Here is a 15,619-nt window from a genome sequence, read left to right as displayed (position 1 = left end):
CATTAAACTCAACTGAAATGAAGACTCCAGGTCCTCAGCCTCACTAGCCACATTTCAAGTGCCCAACAGCCACATGCAGCGAGTGGCCAGTGTACTGGAGAGAACAGAGAGATGCCATGTCCGTCACTGCAGGAAGTTCTGCTGGACAGCACTGGCCTAGGCAACGGGATTACTGTATAGAGACCACCAGTAGTACATATAAGTAGAATTTACTGCCTGGACAAGTGGGTGAAAAGCTAAAAGCTAAGATCCTAAGCCCTATTGCCATGAGACGGGAAGAAAGGCAGGATCCAGGGCAGGAAGCAGCTATGCTATCCACAGCTCCGGGCAGAAGGGGAAATCTGAAGGGTAAGAGAAAGATGGCTTTGGGGGTCAGAAAGAGACCTCTATGACCTTGTTCTTGAATAAATGTAGTTTACGGAGGCAGCTGAAATGAAAAAACTCAAATGAGCTTAAACACAAAGAAGTAATGTTGTAGCACAAAATTTGCTTATGGGTGATAGCAGAGAATTATAAAAAATGATCAGAGCAAAGTATAAATCTCTGGGCTCTCACTGCGGTACCCAGGGCCCAAGGGCAGTGAAAGAGCTCTGGAAGTGTCCTACAGAAAGCTGTCAGGCAGGACAGGCAGGAAAGCCAGCCCAGTGATGGACAACACCCCTGGAAGGAGGAAGCTGCCAGCAGAAGCCACTGATGGAAGCTCAGTGACAACAAGGAGTGGTAAAGAAGAGGGGTTAAGGGATATATTCACAGAGGCCACTACTGCAAATTTCCTGAAGGCAGCAGCAAAGCACAGGGGTGCAAACCTGTTTCTTCATTTTGGAATCTTAGGTACAAATGAGAAATAATCACTGTGGGACACAGTGAATAAGAAGATGTAATTATATTTTGTATATCAATTTGGAGCTTTGGGATTTTTCATGTATTAAAATACACCATGCTCATACACTGATAAGCACACACTAGAGTCATTGTGGGCACACGCTGTAGGAGGAACTCTCCTAGCTGGCCAGGAAGCAGAGAGATTAACTTGGTTCTCCAGGTGCCTTAAGCCAAGTGAAGTAGGCCACACTCAAAAAACAATCTGAATCCTTCATGCTACCGGCAGTTTTTGCCATTAGAATTACATTTATTTTAAGAGAAGGAGGTTATTATTACCGGAAAATCACTAGCAAACATTACTGTTCAGAATTCCAGCCATTTATTATCCATTATCTATCCATTACTACTCCACAGTCCCACTGTTTGTCATATGTTATTAGTATAATGGCCTCATAATTGGCTATGCTTCTTTGACACTATTACAATTCTGCCATGGTTCACTCTGTCAATATTTCAAGGGAGGAAGCATCATATAAAATAATACATGATTTAAATTATTCAAATATTATGTAATTCTCACCCATGCTTAAAGTAAGCATATTGCTTCTTAAAGGTATATTCGTAATACAGAAACACCAATGAATTCAATTTTCTATGTGATGTTAGAAATAGCTCCTCTTTTAAGAAATATGTAGAGAGTGTTTAGTTAATGCCAAAGGCTAGTGCACATTTGTTTTGCATAAGGAATAAATAATCCTTAATAAACAGTAATTTGCACCAATAAATAACCTATCAGTACACTCTTATTTACAACTCACATTCATTCCTTTCTTCATTCATTTGGCAAATATTTATTGAGTACCCATGAAATGCCAGGTGCTATTCCATAGGCACTAGGGATATCAAGAGTACTCGGGTAATCAAGGGATAAAAATGCTCCTTCCACTAACTTACATTCTAGAGGCAAAACAAAGTGTAAATAAATAAAACAAATATATAATCTAATGTCAGATAACCATAAATACCTATGATGAAAACTAAATTCATGTAAGAAGACAGTGAATTGCTTCAATATTAGCAGGAATAATTCTCCCACTGCAACAAGTAGAAACTCCAAGTGTACACGTTCAGACACGGATTAAGAGGTGGGTTTGGTCATGGGAATATCGGCAATTTTACCATGAGTTTCTCCTTTCCCAGTGAATGAGAGGGAAGATCATGAGAAGAGAATGAGGAGAAGGCTGTGAGGAGCGAGGGTGTGTGAAACAGTTCTCTTGGAGAACAAGAACATGAAATGATTAGAATGCCAGGAATGGGCTTAGGGCTGTCTTGGACATTTGTAGAGAAAAATTTGAAGGCAAATCTCTCAGAATGGCTCTCTGTGTTTCTCCAGCCACAAGATTAAATTTTGGCTCACTCGGAAATTTATAATCAGGCAATTATGTGAGAATAGACAAAAATTACATTCCCAATGAAGTAAGGGATTACAGAGAGACTCAAAGAGAAGGAAAAGACAACCAACTTGGAAAGAAAAATGCAAATTTATATTCAACATGATAGAGTGTGCAACAACCTGACTTAATCATTACACGTTCTATGCTTGAGACAAAATTTCACATAAAATTGCACCCCATAAATATGTACAAATATTGCATAAATATAAATACCCCATAAATATGTACAAAATTGCACCCCATAAATATGTACAAATATAATGTATCCCAAAAAAGTGTGGAATAAGATAGTGTTAAGTTAGGTTTAGTCTAAAGCTGCCTCCTTACATATTTTATGTCCAGCCTAAAGGTTTCTCTGTACACAGTGAAGTGCAACTAATTGGATATGTAAACAGACTGTAACCTACTCTTGTGCCAGTCACCAACTTTCAGCCAGTCAAAGGCAGACGACTGTTCACACCACATTCAAATAAGGCAAACACAGAGCTGCAACCAATCCAGCTGTTTCTGTACCTCCCTTCCCTTTTCTGCACATCACTTTCCATTTTCTGTCCGTAAATCATCTCTGACCATGTGGCAGCACAGAGTCACCCTGAACTTCTGGTTCTAGGGCTACCCGATTTGTGAATCATTCTTCATTCAAGCAAACTCTGTTAAATTTGTTTAAAGTTTGTCTTTGAACAACAGGTTGGAGGAGTAAGTCAGGACTTGATTATGCAGGATCTAGTAGGACACACTGAAGAGCTGATTCTTTTTTACCTAAATGCAATGAGATGTCATGGAAGGATGTATGCAAGGGAGTCATGTGGTCCAGTCCATATGTTTAAGATCACTTTGGCATCTTTGGGTAGCAAAGATTGAGAGGGTCTGCAGCAGGTGCAGAGAAACAAGCTAGGAGGTGTCTTCAGTGGTCCAGGTGAGATATGCTGCTGGCTTTTATTAGGGTGGCAATCAAGGGGACTGCAGTCATAAGAATGGAGAGAGGTAAGGAGACTAGGAATATATTGTCTGGAGTTAGTGTCCATTGACTACGGCGGTTGACCATGTGTGGTAACTCTGAGATGGGTAGACTGTAAGAATGACTCACAGGTTTCTGTTTTAAGCAATTTGGTAGATCAGGCTACCGTTTACTAAGCTGAGGATGCCTAGGGAAGAAAAAGGTTTGTGTATTGAGGAGTTCAGTCCAGGAAAAATTAATGTAGACATACAAAAGATGTCAAAAGTACCAGTTACATACCTAACCCTGGGGCTCTGGGAGAGGTCACAGCAGTAGATACAATTTTTAAAGTTATTGGAAAATATAAAGTGCTGAAAACCAAGGGAATGGATGACCTCACTTAAGAGAGAGAACTGGGCAGACATTCTCAGCCCAGGCATGTATTAAAATCACCTGGGAGAGCTGTACCAAATGCTGATGCCTGCTGGGCACTTCATGCAGTCAGGCTTGAGCACACAGCATAGAGAAGAAACAGCAAAAGGCCCAGGACCAATGCCTTGGCCAGTGCCAGTCTTCAGAGGTTAAGAAAAGCAGAGAAGCCAACAACAGGACTCAAAAGGAACAACGAGGTTGAAGAAAACAAGTAAACATAATGGCACAGAATGTATGATAATAATTACTACCCCCAGTTCCCCCACAAAAAACAGGCTAGATAGGGAAACGCTGATTGAGGTGGGATAGCCGACTCCTCCCACATCATCCAGCCCAGCTCTCTAACATAGAGCCTCACATTCCAGCCCAACAGGGAGTATACATTTCAAGCTTACCTGAAGTTTATTCCAAAATTAGGGTGTAATTGGCTCATAAAGTTGACTAGACTTCCTTTACTTACAACACTGTTGAGGTGGAAGGACTTTCCAGAGAACCTTATAACAGTATTGAGTTGGGAGAGCCTGATGTCTGCTGAATTCAGAGCCAAAAGAAGCCACTCATACCTGACTCACTGTGGAGGGCAGCAAACACCTACCACCCTCCTTGGTTAAAGTGGAGAAAGGTATTACAAACCAGGGCAAAGAACAGCCAGTCCATCCTGCCCTAGGAGCAAACAGGTATTCCTTGCTCCTGTTTAAGAACAGGCATTGCAAACTTCAGTGCACATACAAACCGGGTGGGATCTCGTTAAAATACAGATTCTGATTCCGGGAATCTGGGGTGCTGACCCAGATTCTACGTTTCTAACCAGCTCCCAGGTGATGCAGACACTACATTCTGCTGCTCTTGACTGGGAAGTCTCTAGAGAGCCCTACCTGTACCAAGCCTTTCCAAGGCCACATTCAGCTCTGGAATGAAGCCTCAGCTGCCACATGGCTGCCCTAAGCCTGGGCATGAAATCTGCCTGAACACCTTCTGCCGTGCCCGTTTAGGGTGTGTGCCCAGCCTGCCTCACGTCACCACCTGTTCCTGGGGCTGGCATGCTGCCCAGCCTGCTCCTCGGGACCCCAGCTTTGGTTCAGCTTTGATCCGTCCCCTCAGTTTGGTCCAACAACCCTGAAACACCACTCCATCCTCTGTGTTTACAGGATCTACACACCTCCTTTTTTCTATTGCCACGCCCCTTGGGGTTGGAGGAAGACACTTCCCCATGAATATGGCCTGGTCCTATTGTTTCCATGGCCTAGCACTGGCCGTGCCAAGAACTCAAGGACACACACAGGACTCTAGATGGAGTCCTGGGCTGGAGAAGTTGGGAATGAGTCTTTACCAAGTAGCAGGAGGAAAAGAAAAAGCTCTGTGGCTACTGCTTGGGCTGGGGCCCCCACCCCTTCTCCCACAGCTGAGCCCTGATGGCTCCAGCAGCCGTGTAACTCCCCATGATTCCTCTGGTCACAATCCAAATAAAGATCTTGCATATACCACCTGACAAAGGGGATTTCCATAGTTTTAAAAGAAAAAACATATATGTGCATCCATATATACATGCATGTATACATAGATACATATTAAAACAAATTAAACCCAAAGTCTCTTTTGTCTCTACATGATAGTAAATAAAAGCATTTGGTGTTTGGAAATGCAAATAAAACAAGGCATGTTATATACTTTTTCTAAGAGGAGAAAAACTGTTCTTGAGAAGCCATCTGCCCCTCAGCATCTTTGAGCACAATGCTCCCTGCATTTGCAATGGCTTTTACAGTACTTGAGGGTTTGTGCCCTGCACTATTACACTGAACTGTCACACTATCCTTGCTCTCCAGCTAGATGGTCAGGGCAGGTTCCAGGTATGCATCATATCCATAGGGCTCACAGCTCCTGGGATGGTCTCTTTCTTCTACCTTAGCAGTGTTCAGTAAAGGAAAGCTGTTGATTACACAGTAGACCTCATCTCTTCTACTTCTTTTTACTGAATATCTTACTTTTATGTAAAACAATTGCATAAGGCAGAATAATAGGCTCCCAAAGATGTCGAAATTCTAATCCCTGAAACCTGTGAATAGGTCCCTTTACATGGCAAGGCAGATTTTTGCAAGAGTGGTCAAGTTAAGGATCTTGAGATGAGGGATCGTCCTGGATTATTCAGTGAGCTCAAAGAAATTACAACAGTGCTTAGAAGAGGAAAATAGGAGTGTCAGAGGCAGAGGTTTGAAGGTGCTACGCTGCCGGCTTTGAATATGGATGGAGAAAGGGGCCAGAAGCCAAGGAGTAAAGGTGGCCTCTAGAAGACAGAAAAGACAAGGGAACAGATTCTTCTCCAGAGCTTCCAGAAGGAACCAGCCTTGCGGACACCTTCATTTTAGAACAGTGATACTTCTGACCTAGAGAAATGTAACATAGTAAATTTGTGGTGTTTTTATTTTTATTTTTTATTTTATTTAAGTTCTGGGATACATGTATATAACATGAATGTTTGTTGCATAGGCATACATGTGCCATGGTGGTTTGTTGCACCTATCAACCTGTCACCACTACATTTGTGGTAACTTGTTAAAGTAGTAATAGGAAAGTAAAACAACTACATTCTGGAAATATATTAATCTTGTATAAAAATCTACTCATCCTCTTCTCAAAGACAACTCTCCTTCCCCTGAGTCCATCATCCTTTCTTATATCACAAGAAATGGCATAGATTTTGGAAGAAGGAATGGGGGAGAATGTGGTCACCATCTTGCTTCGTTAGTCCATTATTCACTTATTTATTTTTGAAAGATATTCTTCCAGTGGTTAAAAATAGAGTGCCTACAAAGCAGGATGTGAGCAAAAGAGACGATGTTTGGCATAATTAGCTAAGTATCAGTATTAGTAAGGGCATTTGGAATGTCAGAACTGCAGCTGGTCAGAAATAGTACACTTCTGTTCAGGAAAATGGCAGAGAATGTGTATGTCTCCTCCAAAGCTAAGACAAATTCCACAGACTCTTGTTTTCTCTGAAGGAATAGAGTGAGTACATATTGCACATTCTGACTGAAGGTCTGGGAAATGAGGAGGCTTCATTATCACAGCAGGTCAGAGGTCTTATACTTTTTGAGCAAATATAAAGCTTTGAATGAAGGGCCAAGAGTATGCAGAACGAAGAATCTGCTTTATCAAGAACTGTTAGTCTAAAATAAGGTCCTTACTCAAAGATCCATTAACCCTTGAAACACAAATATAATCCTGTATTCGTGTACAATTATATGTGCATTTTGCATCGGAGCTATCTGTAGCATCCCTCAGACACTCAAAGAAATGTATATCCCTAAAAAAGAAGAGTTAAGAACAACTAGTGCTACATCATCACCTTTTATTTAAGAAGTTTCTACACAGTGTTGTGCATAGAAAACTGTGAAACATTCTATTTCTATTCTATCTGGCTCATGACTGAGCTGATGCCTCTAGCCAAATAATCATGTCAGGATCTCACTAGATCTCGCAGGTCAGGCTGGTAAGATGGGCACAGGGTAGGGGAGTTATCCAGGGAGTTCTAGAGTAGGCGCCAATTCATCACCAAGGCCACATGTTTCCGTAGTGCTGCTTGGCATGTGTTTCCGTTATTGGTATGCTGGCTTTAATAAAAATGTGAAAGGTAAGTCCCTACCACAGTTCTTGGAGAATACAAATACAGTGAGAGACTATACATCCTTTCAGGGGCTTGGCTACTTTCACACTGAAAACCAAGTAAATAGAGGGTTATCAACTGATAGGAGAAAAAAATATGTATTTCTTTTAAATCTAGAAGCTGTTGATTACATGGAAGTAGCCCACATTTCTTCTACCTTTTTTTACTTAATAGCTAAAATTTATCTAAAACTAGATTGAAAAGTAAATATAGATGTGATTTGGTCCAAAAATCAGATATTGGAAAAAATAAGACAAGGATACAAAACTACTTATACTAAAGGTAAGAACTAATAAATTCATCTAATAGTCTAACCAGTACAGTATCTCTTAAGACAGGGGTTAGCAGATTACAGCCCACAGGCCAAAAAGACCCCTATTACCACCTGTTTCGGTGAATCCCATGAGCTAAAAATGTTTTTTACATTTCTGAATGGCTGGGGAGAAAGTCAAGAGAAGATTGTTTCATGACATGTGAAAAGTATGTGTGATGCAAATTTCAGAGTCATTTATTTGTTTATATATTGTCTCTGGCTGTTTTTGTGATGAACAGCAGAGTCGAGCAGTTACTGCAGACCACATGGCCCACAAAGCCTGAAATACTTACTCTCTGGCTCCTTACAAAAAAGGCAGTGCCACCTGGTTTAAGAGCTCAGGCTGAAGAACCAGGCCAACTGGTTCCCACCTGGCTCTACCACTTATAAGCTGTGCAACCTTGGCCAAGTCTTTTAAGCTTTCTGCGCCTATTTCCTTACATATGCAACTTTATTGGGTTGCTGTGAAGAATAAGAGTAAGAAAATGGGAAGCAAGGACACAGCAGCGTGGGGGTTTGAGTGAGCCAGCTCTAGTACTGCCACTGCTCTTCTTCATTTTACCTGGAATTAACTGAGGCACGTTCACCTGGTTGAGCACTCTCTCTGCTTCAACTTTTCTGGAATTCATGGCTGACACTAATTTATAGTTTTACCTACTCAAAAAATCATCTTTCCATTGATGGGTCATAACACTTCTGAAAATTGTCCCAGTCTCCTTCCCAAATGAAGACAGCGATCAATCACTGTGACACTGTGATGGCCATTAATTACAAGCTTAGCTCAAAGGACAGTTATTTTTAATGTTGGTATCTTGCTCTATCCTCATATTTCAAAGCCCTTTTCAAAAATGCATCCCAGGCCAGGTGCGACGTCTCACGCCTATAATCCCAGAACTTTGGGAGGCCGAGGCGGGTGGATCACCTGAGCTCAGGAGTTCAAGACCAGCCTGGGCAACATAGCAAACCCCCATCTCCGCAAAGAAAAAAAAAATTACAAAAATCAGCTAGGTGTGGTGGCGCACACTGTAGTCTCAGCTACTCAGGAGGCTGAGGTGTGAGAATTGTGTGAGCCCATGGAGGTCAAGGCTGCGGCAGGCCATGATTGTGCCACTGCACTTTAGCCTAGGCGACAAAAGGAGACCCTGTCTAAAAAATAAATAAATAAATAAATAAATAAATAAATAAATAAATAATGCAATCCAGTTAGATAGAGGTCAGGTGGCTTTCTGGAAGCACAGGCAACCCTTAGTAAAGTGAACATCACTAACTCACATCTGGACTTTTGTTTTGCATTTATACTCCCGCAGGTTTTTCTCAAACAAGAGCTTTCAAACTTATTGGTCTGACATAAAATCCAAAATAGTTTCTATTCATATAACTAGACAGCCATAACAATTTCTCTTGGTCATGATGCTCTAATTTCATTGTGAAATGCCACAAATATGTCCAGTTAATGCATTAAATAGGAAAAGACTTGTTGAAGAGACTCAATTTATTAATGATTCAGTAGAACTTCTTAAAGCATCTATTTGAAATTCGTTTATAATTCATTTCACAGCTTAGCTGCATTTCCCACAGGGCATATATTTATCAAATGTTACTCTGTTGTAAGTCCTTCCTTTACCTTTATTTGTAGAATACTTTTTCCCACAAATAATGGCTAAACTTCTTAAAAGCATCCATCCATCTACTGTAATTTAATGTGCATTTTCTGATAAGGCAACAGTAATGGGCTTTCAGATATAACAGCATACACTGTACAACCAAACAAAAGAATAATTATTAAACATAATAGCTGGCTATAAATTGAACAAGATACACTGAGTACATCATAAATGCTTATTAGAGAGCAACCATCATAATTAATAAACCTAGCATCTTAAAACCCTGCCATGGCATGAAAAACTTCACCACTCAACTGCCAATGAACCACATATCACCAAATGAATATTTTCAGTATGAAAATCAGAAAATCTGACCTGACTAGTTTAAGTGGATTTATGAGGGTGAGCAAGTAGAGGATCTTGGATGAGGCTGCTCATGGTCCTATCCCCCAGCACTGACCATGTATGATCTCCAATTCCAATGGCTTATCACAGCTACAGAGCAATTGCTAAAACATAGAGAATACTGGCTTCCGATTAGAAACATGGATATCTTTGAAATCTTCATCAAATTACTTAAGTTCTCCATCCCAACTGCACAGCAAAAATAACATCTACCTAAAAGAGTTGATGTGAAGCCAAAAATGTGATATATAACATACTTGCTAAGTGTCCACTCTACTATTACTACTTCTATTACTTCTGATACTTGCACCGCTACTTCCACTACTGTTACTACTTCTACTATTACAAACACTGGGCAAGGTATTTCATCCCAATTCTCCTAGCCGGGATATTATTAGTGAGCACATATAAATAATGATAATCCTGATTTCTTTAGACCCAAAGCCCATAAGGCCCACTAAACTGGCAAAAAAAAAAAAAAAAAAAAGCCAAAACAAAACAAAACAAAAACCAGACAATAACAGGTGGCAGTGAAGATGTGGAGAAATTGGAGTCCTCATATACAGCTAATGGGAAAGTAGAACAGTGCAGCCACTTCAGAAAACATTTTGGCTTTTCCTCAAAATCTGAAATATAGAGTTATCATATGACCCAGCAATTCCACTCGTAGGTATATATCCAAAAGAAATGAAAACATACGTCCACACAAAAACATATGTAAATGTTTATCCCAGCAGTAATCAAAATAGCCCAAAATAAACAACCCAAATGTCCATCAACTGATAAGGAGATAAATAAAATGTGGTACATCCATACAATGGACATTATTCAGAAATAAAAAGGAATGAAGTACTGATACTTACTACAGTATGGATGAACCTTGAAAACATTATGCCAGGTGAAAGAAGCCAATCAAAAGATCACATATTATAGGATTCTGTTTATATTAATTGCCCAGACTAGACAAATCCATAGACACTATGGAAAGTAGATTAGTGACTACCAGGGGCTTGGTTGGGTAGAAGGAGGGTAGAATGAGGAGTGGCTGCTAATGGGTACAAGGTTGCTTTCTCAGGTGATGAAAATGTTTAAATTTAGTGGTGATGGTTGCACAACTTTGTGAATATACTCAAGACCACTGAATTTTAAGGTACGTGAATTGTATCTCAAAAAAGGTATAATAAAAATAGAACTAATAAAATACATAAGGCCAACTACATATTTGGGGAGTGGCAGAAGGAAATGAAGTTGTCTTTAGTGGATCTGCTGTGCTCTGTCAAGAACTGCCAGTACCACACAGGACCCTCCAGGTAGGACAGGCAACGTGGGCTTGGGCACAAGCGAAAAAGTGAGTGGGGTCATGGGCAGTCACAACTCCTCATCCTACACATCTGCTCTCCCACTAGGAAGGGAGTTATTTAGGATAAAAATTAGAACACAGAGTAGGAAGAGTAGGAATGCTACGAGCTCTAGAGTTGAAAACATCTGTTTGGAAGCTGGGGTTTAAAACCCTGTTCCCATATATACTATCTTGTGACCTTGGACCAATTACTTAACCTCTGTGGTTTCAGTTTCTTCATCTACATAACAGGTATAACAACAGTACCTTATTTCACATGGTTGCAGGAAGATATGTTAATTCATGTAAAACCCTTAGAACAGTGTGTGACAAAGACTAAGTGCCATCACCACCATAAGCATTGTTGAAAATGTAGTTCTCATTGTTAGAACAGGCTGACTCTGCTCTCACAAACAAGGCATGCAACACAGTAACATCTGTTCCTGTTAACATTCCCCACATAATTCCAATCAAACTTCCTGCTTTTTGAACCAAGGAGTGTAGGTTTGTTCTTTGTCCATCTACTGATGACAATTGCTTCCATGAGGTCCCTTCATTAATACAGAAAATAAATACAGCCAGGGAGGGCAGCACAGGGTACTTGTATCAACTAATTACAGCAGCAGCTAGTGCTGAAGTACCTATAATATAAAGAGCCAGGTAGAGTTTCAGGAATTTTCCATACATGACCTCATTGAATTTTCACAACAAGCCTGTGAGGTAGGTATTGTTGACGCCACCACTTTACAGATAAGGAAAGTTCAAATATGTTGAGTAACTTCACCACGTTACCACACAGTCAAATAAGTCAGTGCTGGAATTTGAACCCAGATCAGTCTTGTCCGAGGGCATTTTCCAATAATTATTACTCCAGATGTCCAAGAGAAGAGTAATTATGAAAATATTTGAAAATAAGAGAAGAGTGCCTGTTGACCAACACAATCATTTCTACATATTCAGACAACAGTCAGAGTGCCAAAGTACATTCAGTGCCATTCACTCCTCCACACCCTCCTTAATTCACTCACGCGTACAGTAAGCATCTATTATGTGCTGGGATAAAGATTTCGTTTGAAAAATACTGACTTTAAAAAGAAAATTAGAGAATAACAGAACAATATGAACAATATGATCAACACGTTAATTGAAGAATAGAGGAATGTACTAGGCAAAGCTGAGAGAAGAAAAACTTCAATTGCTTGCTCATAAACTGGCAACAAATGATCAATCGATGCTACAGCAAATATCTTATGAATAATAAGAAAACAGTCTGTCAACTAAAAATCTAAGTCAGATTTGATGTGCTATTACGACTGAGCTTATCTTAGAAATGAAATACTTTTTTTTTTTTTTTTTTGAGATGGAGTCCAGCTCTGTCGCCCAGGCTGGAGTGCAGTGGCGTGATCTCAGCTCACTGCAACCTCTGCCTCTCGGACTCAAGCGATTCTTCTGCCTCAGTCTCCCAAGTAGCTGGGATTACAGGCACGTGACACCACACCCAGCTAATTTTTGTATTTTTAGTAGAGACGGAGTTTCACTGTGTTGGCCAGGCTGGTCTCAAATGCCTGACCTCAGCGATACACCCGCCTCAGCCTCCCAAAATGCTGGGATTACAGGCATGAACCACTGTGCCCGGCCTACTTTTAAAATGAAGGTTAATAATAAAATGTCACTGAATTAACAAAGCAATTATGATATGCAAAAGTCATTTCCATTGAAAATGCCATAAGAGTAAACAGTAAAATTCCAGAAATAAATAAGAGTTAAAGCAATATGTTTAAAATTAAACTTAAAACATTAATAAGAAGGTATATGGTAAAATACCTATGTTATTCCTGAATATTATTTAACATAGTTTTTGTTTTCATTCATCAGAAGAATAATGGACATTGCCCGTGTACATTCTTTTGATAATCTATTGCCAAGCTGGACACTCATCTCTAAATTTTACTAAAATGTATGTACTGACTATTCTCTATAAATTGAATCAGATATTATTTTCAAATTAGGGATATGGCAAATAAGATTTCTTTTAAATTATATCGAACCTAAATCTATCTTTTAAGTTAGTGCCTATTAAAATTAGTTGACTTCAATCTTTATTATTATGAAAAGAAACTATACTTGCATGGAAAATAACTTTTGAGTTGTAATATGTTGTAGAAAATTTAATAAATTCTACGATGCTTTCAGCTCTCTGAGAAAAATACAGTATAGAAATCTTTTAATCAAATCTTTAATTCAAAATCTAACCTTTTGTTTTTAGCCACAGTGAATAAAGTGTTTTTAATTTTTTTATTTGACAAAGAAAAGCAGGAAAAAAGTTTTAATTGTTCTTGGTAAGCTGTTTAATAACAATGATTTCAAGCGAAATAGAATAATGCCAATAAAAAGAAGCTTAAAAAACAGAACTGACAGTAAAAGTCAAAACAGCAAATCCAAACAGAAAAGTATTAGAATATCTCTCAAAGTCAGTCATGTCTCATCTACAGATTTCCCCCTGCACATACACATAAGCTGGGAATCACTCCAACCAAAGACATGTGACTAGAAATTAAGCCAGGGGGAGTTTTATTCTTCTGCTGCACCAAAAAAATCAGAGCCTCTGTGGCCAGTTTAAGGTGTGAGTTATACACTCTCCTTTTTTAGGGATCCTCTAGTCCCATCTTGGCCAGGGTCAATCTTCAAGGTCAAATCCAGAATGCTTTTCCCCCCAGAAAATTATTGTGCAGATGAATTAAAAAACGAGAAAGGTTCAGAGAATGCGAGGGTAAAGGAAACAAAAGTAATGTAGGAAAAATATTGATATAATAACATAATAATTTAAAATATGTACCTTTACTCTTTGGTCATCAACATCTACAATCGTAGCAACACGAATTAACCTGGGGTTCCGTTTATCCACAACTTCAAGTTTCATATTTGGCAGAAAACCATGAGGCAACCTCTGTAAATGTTATAAGTACAACAAATCATGCAAAATTCAGTAATTCAGATATCCCACTAATTTTTTCTAAAATACTACTGTTTTAGTTTTAATATGCAGATCTTTAATACAACTGGAATTTAGTGTTTTTTTGTTTTGCTTTTTTGTTTTTGTTTGTTTTTTGAGATGGAGTTTCACTCTTGTTGCCCAGGCTGGAGTGCAGTGGTACGATCTCAGCTCACTGCAACCTCCACCTTCCGGGTTCAAGCGATTCTCCTGCCTCAGCCTCCCGAGTAGCTGGGATTACAGGCATGCACCACCATGCCCGGCTAATTTTGTGTTTTAAGTAGAGACAGGGTTTCACCATGTTGGCCAGGCTGGTCTTGAACCCTTGACCTCAGGTGATCTGCCCACCTCGGCATCCCAAAGTGCTGGGATTACAGGCGTGAGCCATCATGCCCAGCCAGAACTTAGTTTTAAGAGAACATAGGACTGTATGCATAATATTTCATCCGATTCACAAAAACCTGTGAGAGAAAAAATAATTTTTTGGCCGTTTTAAAGATAACTAAAAAGACAAAGATGGATTATATCATAAATTTGTTAATGATTACACTAAAGTTCAAAAAGCATCTTATTATAGTTCCTATATTAGTTTAGTTTTTTTCCTTCTTTCTGATATTGACCTTATAATTTCAGAAACTATTGACTATTCTCATTGCCCAGTTTCAAACTGTATGGCACAGAAGGCAAAATTATTTAATAAAAACTCAGAAAGGATAAACACGATCCTTTATAAATCTAAAATATGCTTAGATAAAAGCTGTGTAATTTCAGCTGTTAAACTGTTTTAAAAGCATACTATGATGTACTTTAAAGCCATAACCCATGCTTTTGTCATTTCATCTGTAACAAGAGACAGGTGATCTGTGTTACGGTTTCTTTCACTTGAAAGGAAGAAACCACAGGCTCATGCCTGTAATCCCAGCACTTTGGGAGGCTGAGGTGGGCAGATCACCTGAGGTGATCTTGCTAGGAACCAAGAGTCTATAACCACAGACACACAGGGAGTCATAATCACGGAGTAAGAAAAAAGACACTGGACTTAACCAAATCACAGAAACTAAGGAAATTCAACTCTCAAAAATCAAAGTCAAAAGCAACTCTGATAGTTTCTATAGGTTGGCAAAAAGTTTCACTTTGAAAGCTATTACACATAAAAGTGTTCAATTGGTTTTATTGGAAACAAAAGTGTTTTGAATTTTTCAAGTTTAGAAATGGCAAAAGGAAAATAAAACCCAACTAATATGTCAGTAATAAACAGTCAAATCTTTCTGCAATATCTGGTGTGTTTCTCTCCAGCTTTTGTAGAAACACATTTTCTTTGTAAGATGCATTATCACATCTACTAAATGGAGTATACTGACTGTAATTAGGTCTTTCATCCCGGAGAATCTTTCTGTTCTCCCCAACATCACTGTCCTGAACAACAGAGGTAGAAGAGTTTAGTATTGTACACGCCTAAGGTACATCCCTGAGCTGAATCCACAATAACCCAGGACAGAGCTTGGAAGTTGCCTTCTTAGCTACTTTTCAGAATTTTATTTTCTTATCATTTTCCTCTTGGAAAAGTCAAGTACAATAAGCATTTTTGCTTGCTGAATCTTTGCTCTTTTTAAACCCTTCCTAGTACTCCAACACTTCTACTTTCCTGATTTTACTATAT

General features: G+C 39.2%; 1 protein-coding gene across 27 annotated transcripts in view; it reads right to left on the bottom strand.

The window, feature by feature from the left end:
- L3MBTL4 (L3MBTL histone methyl-lysine binding protein 4) overlaps window positions 1-15,619 on the bottom strand; it is a 468,276-nt gene that overhangs the window by 246,943 nt on the left and 205,714 nt on the right. For all 27 annotated transcript variants that reach the window (XM_063699409.1, XM_063699407.1, XM_063699408.1 and 24 more), the window contains one exon: window positions 13,804-13,914. In XM_063699409.1, coding sequence (XP_063555479.1) covers window positions 13,804-13,914 — 111 coding nt within the window. The remainder of the gene's footprint in view (window positions 1-13,803; window positions 13,915-15,619) is intronic.

The sequence above is a fragment of the Gorilla gorilla genome, chromosome 17 (genome assembly GCF_029281585.2).
Source record: "Gorilla gorilla gorilla isolate KB3781 chromosome 17, NHGRI_mGorGor1-v2.1_pri, whole genome shotgun sequence".
Lineage (NCBI taxonomy): Eukaryota > Metazoa > Chordata > Mammalia > Primates > Hominidae > Gorilla > Gorilla gorilla.
Note: the sequence above shows the minus strand (reverse complement) of the source record. Positions and strands in the feature narration are given on the sequence as shown.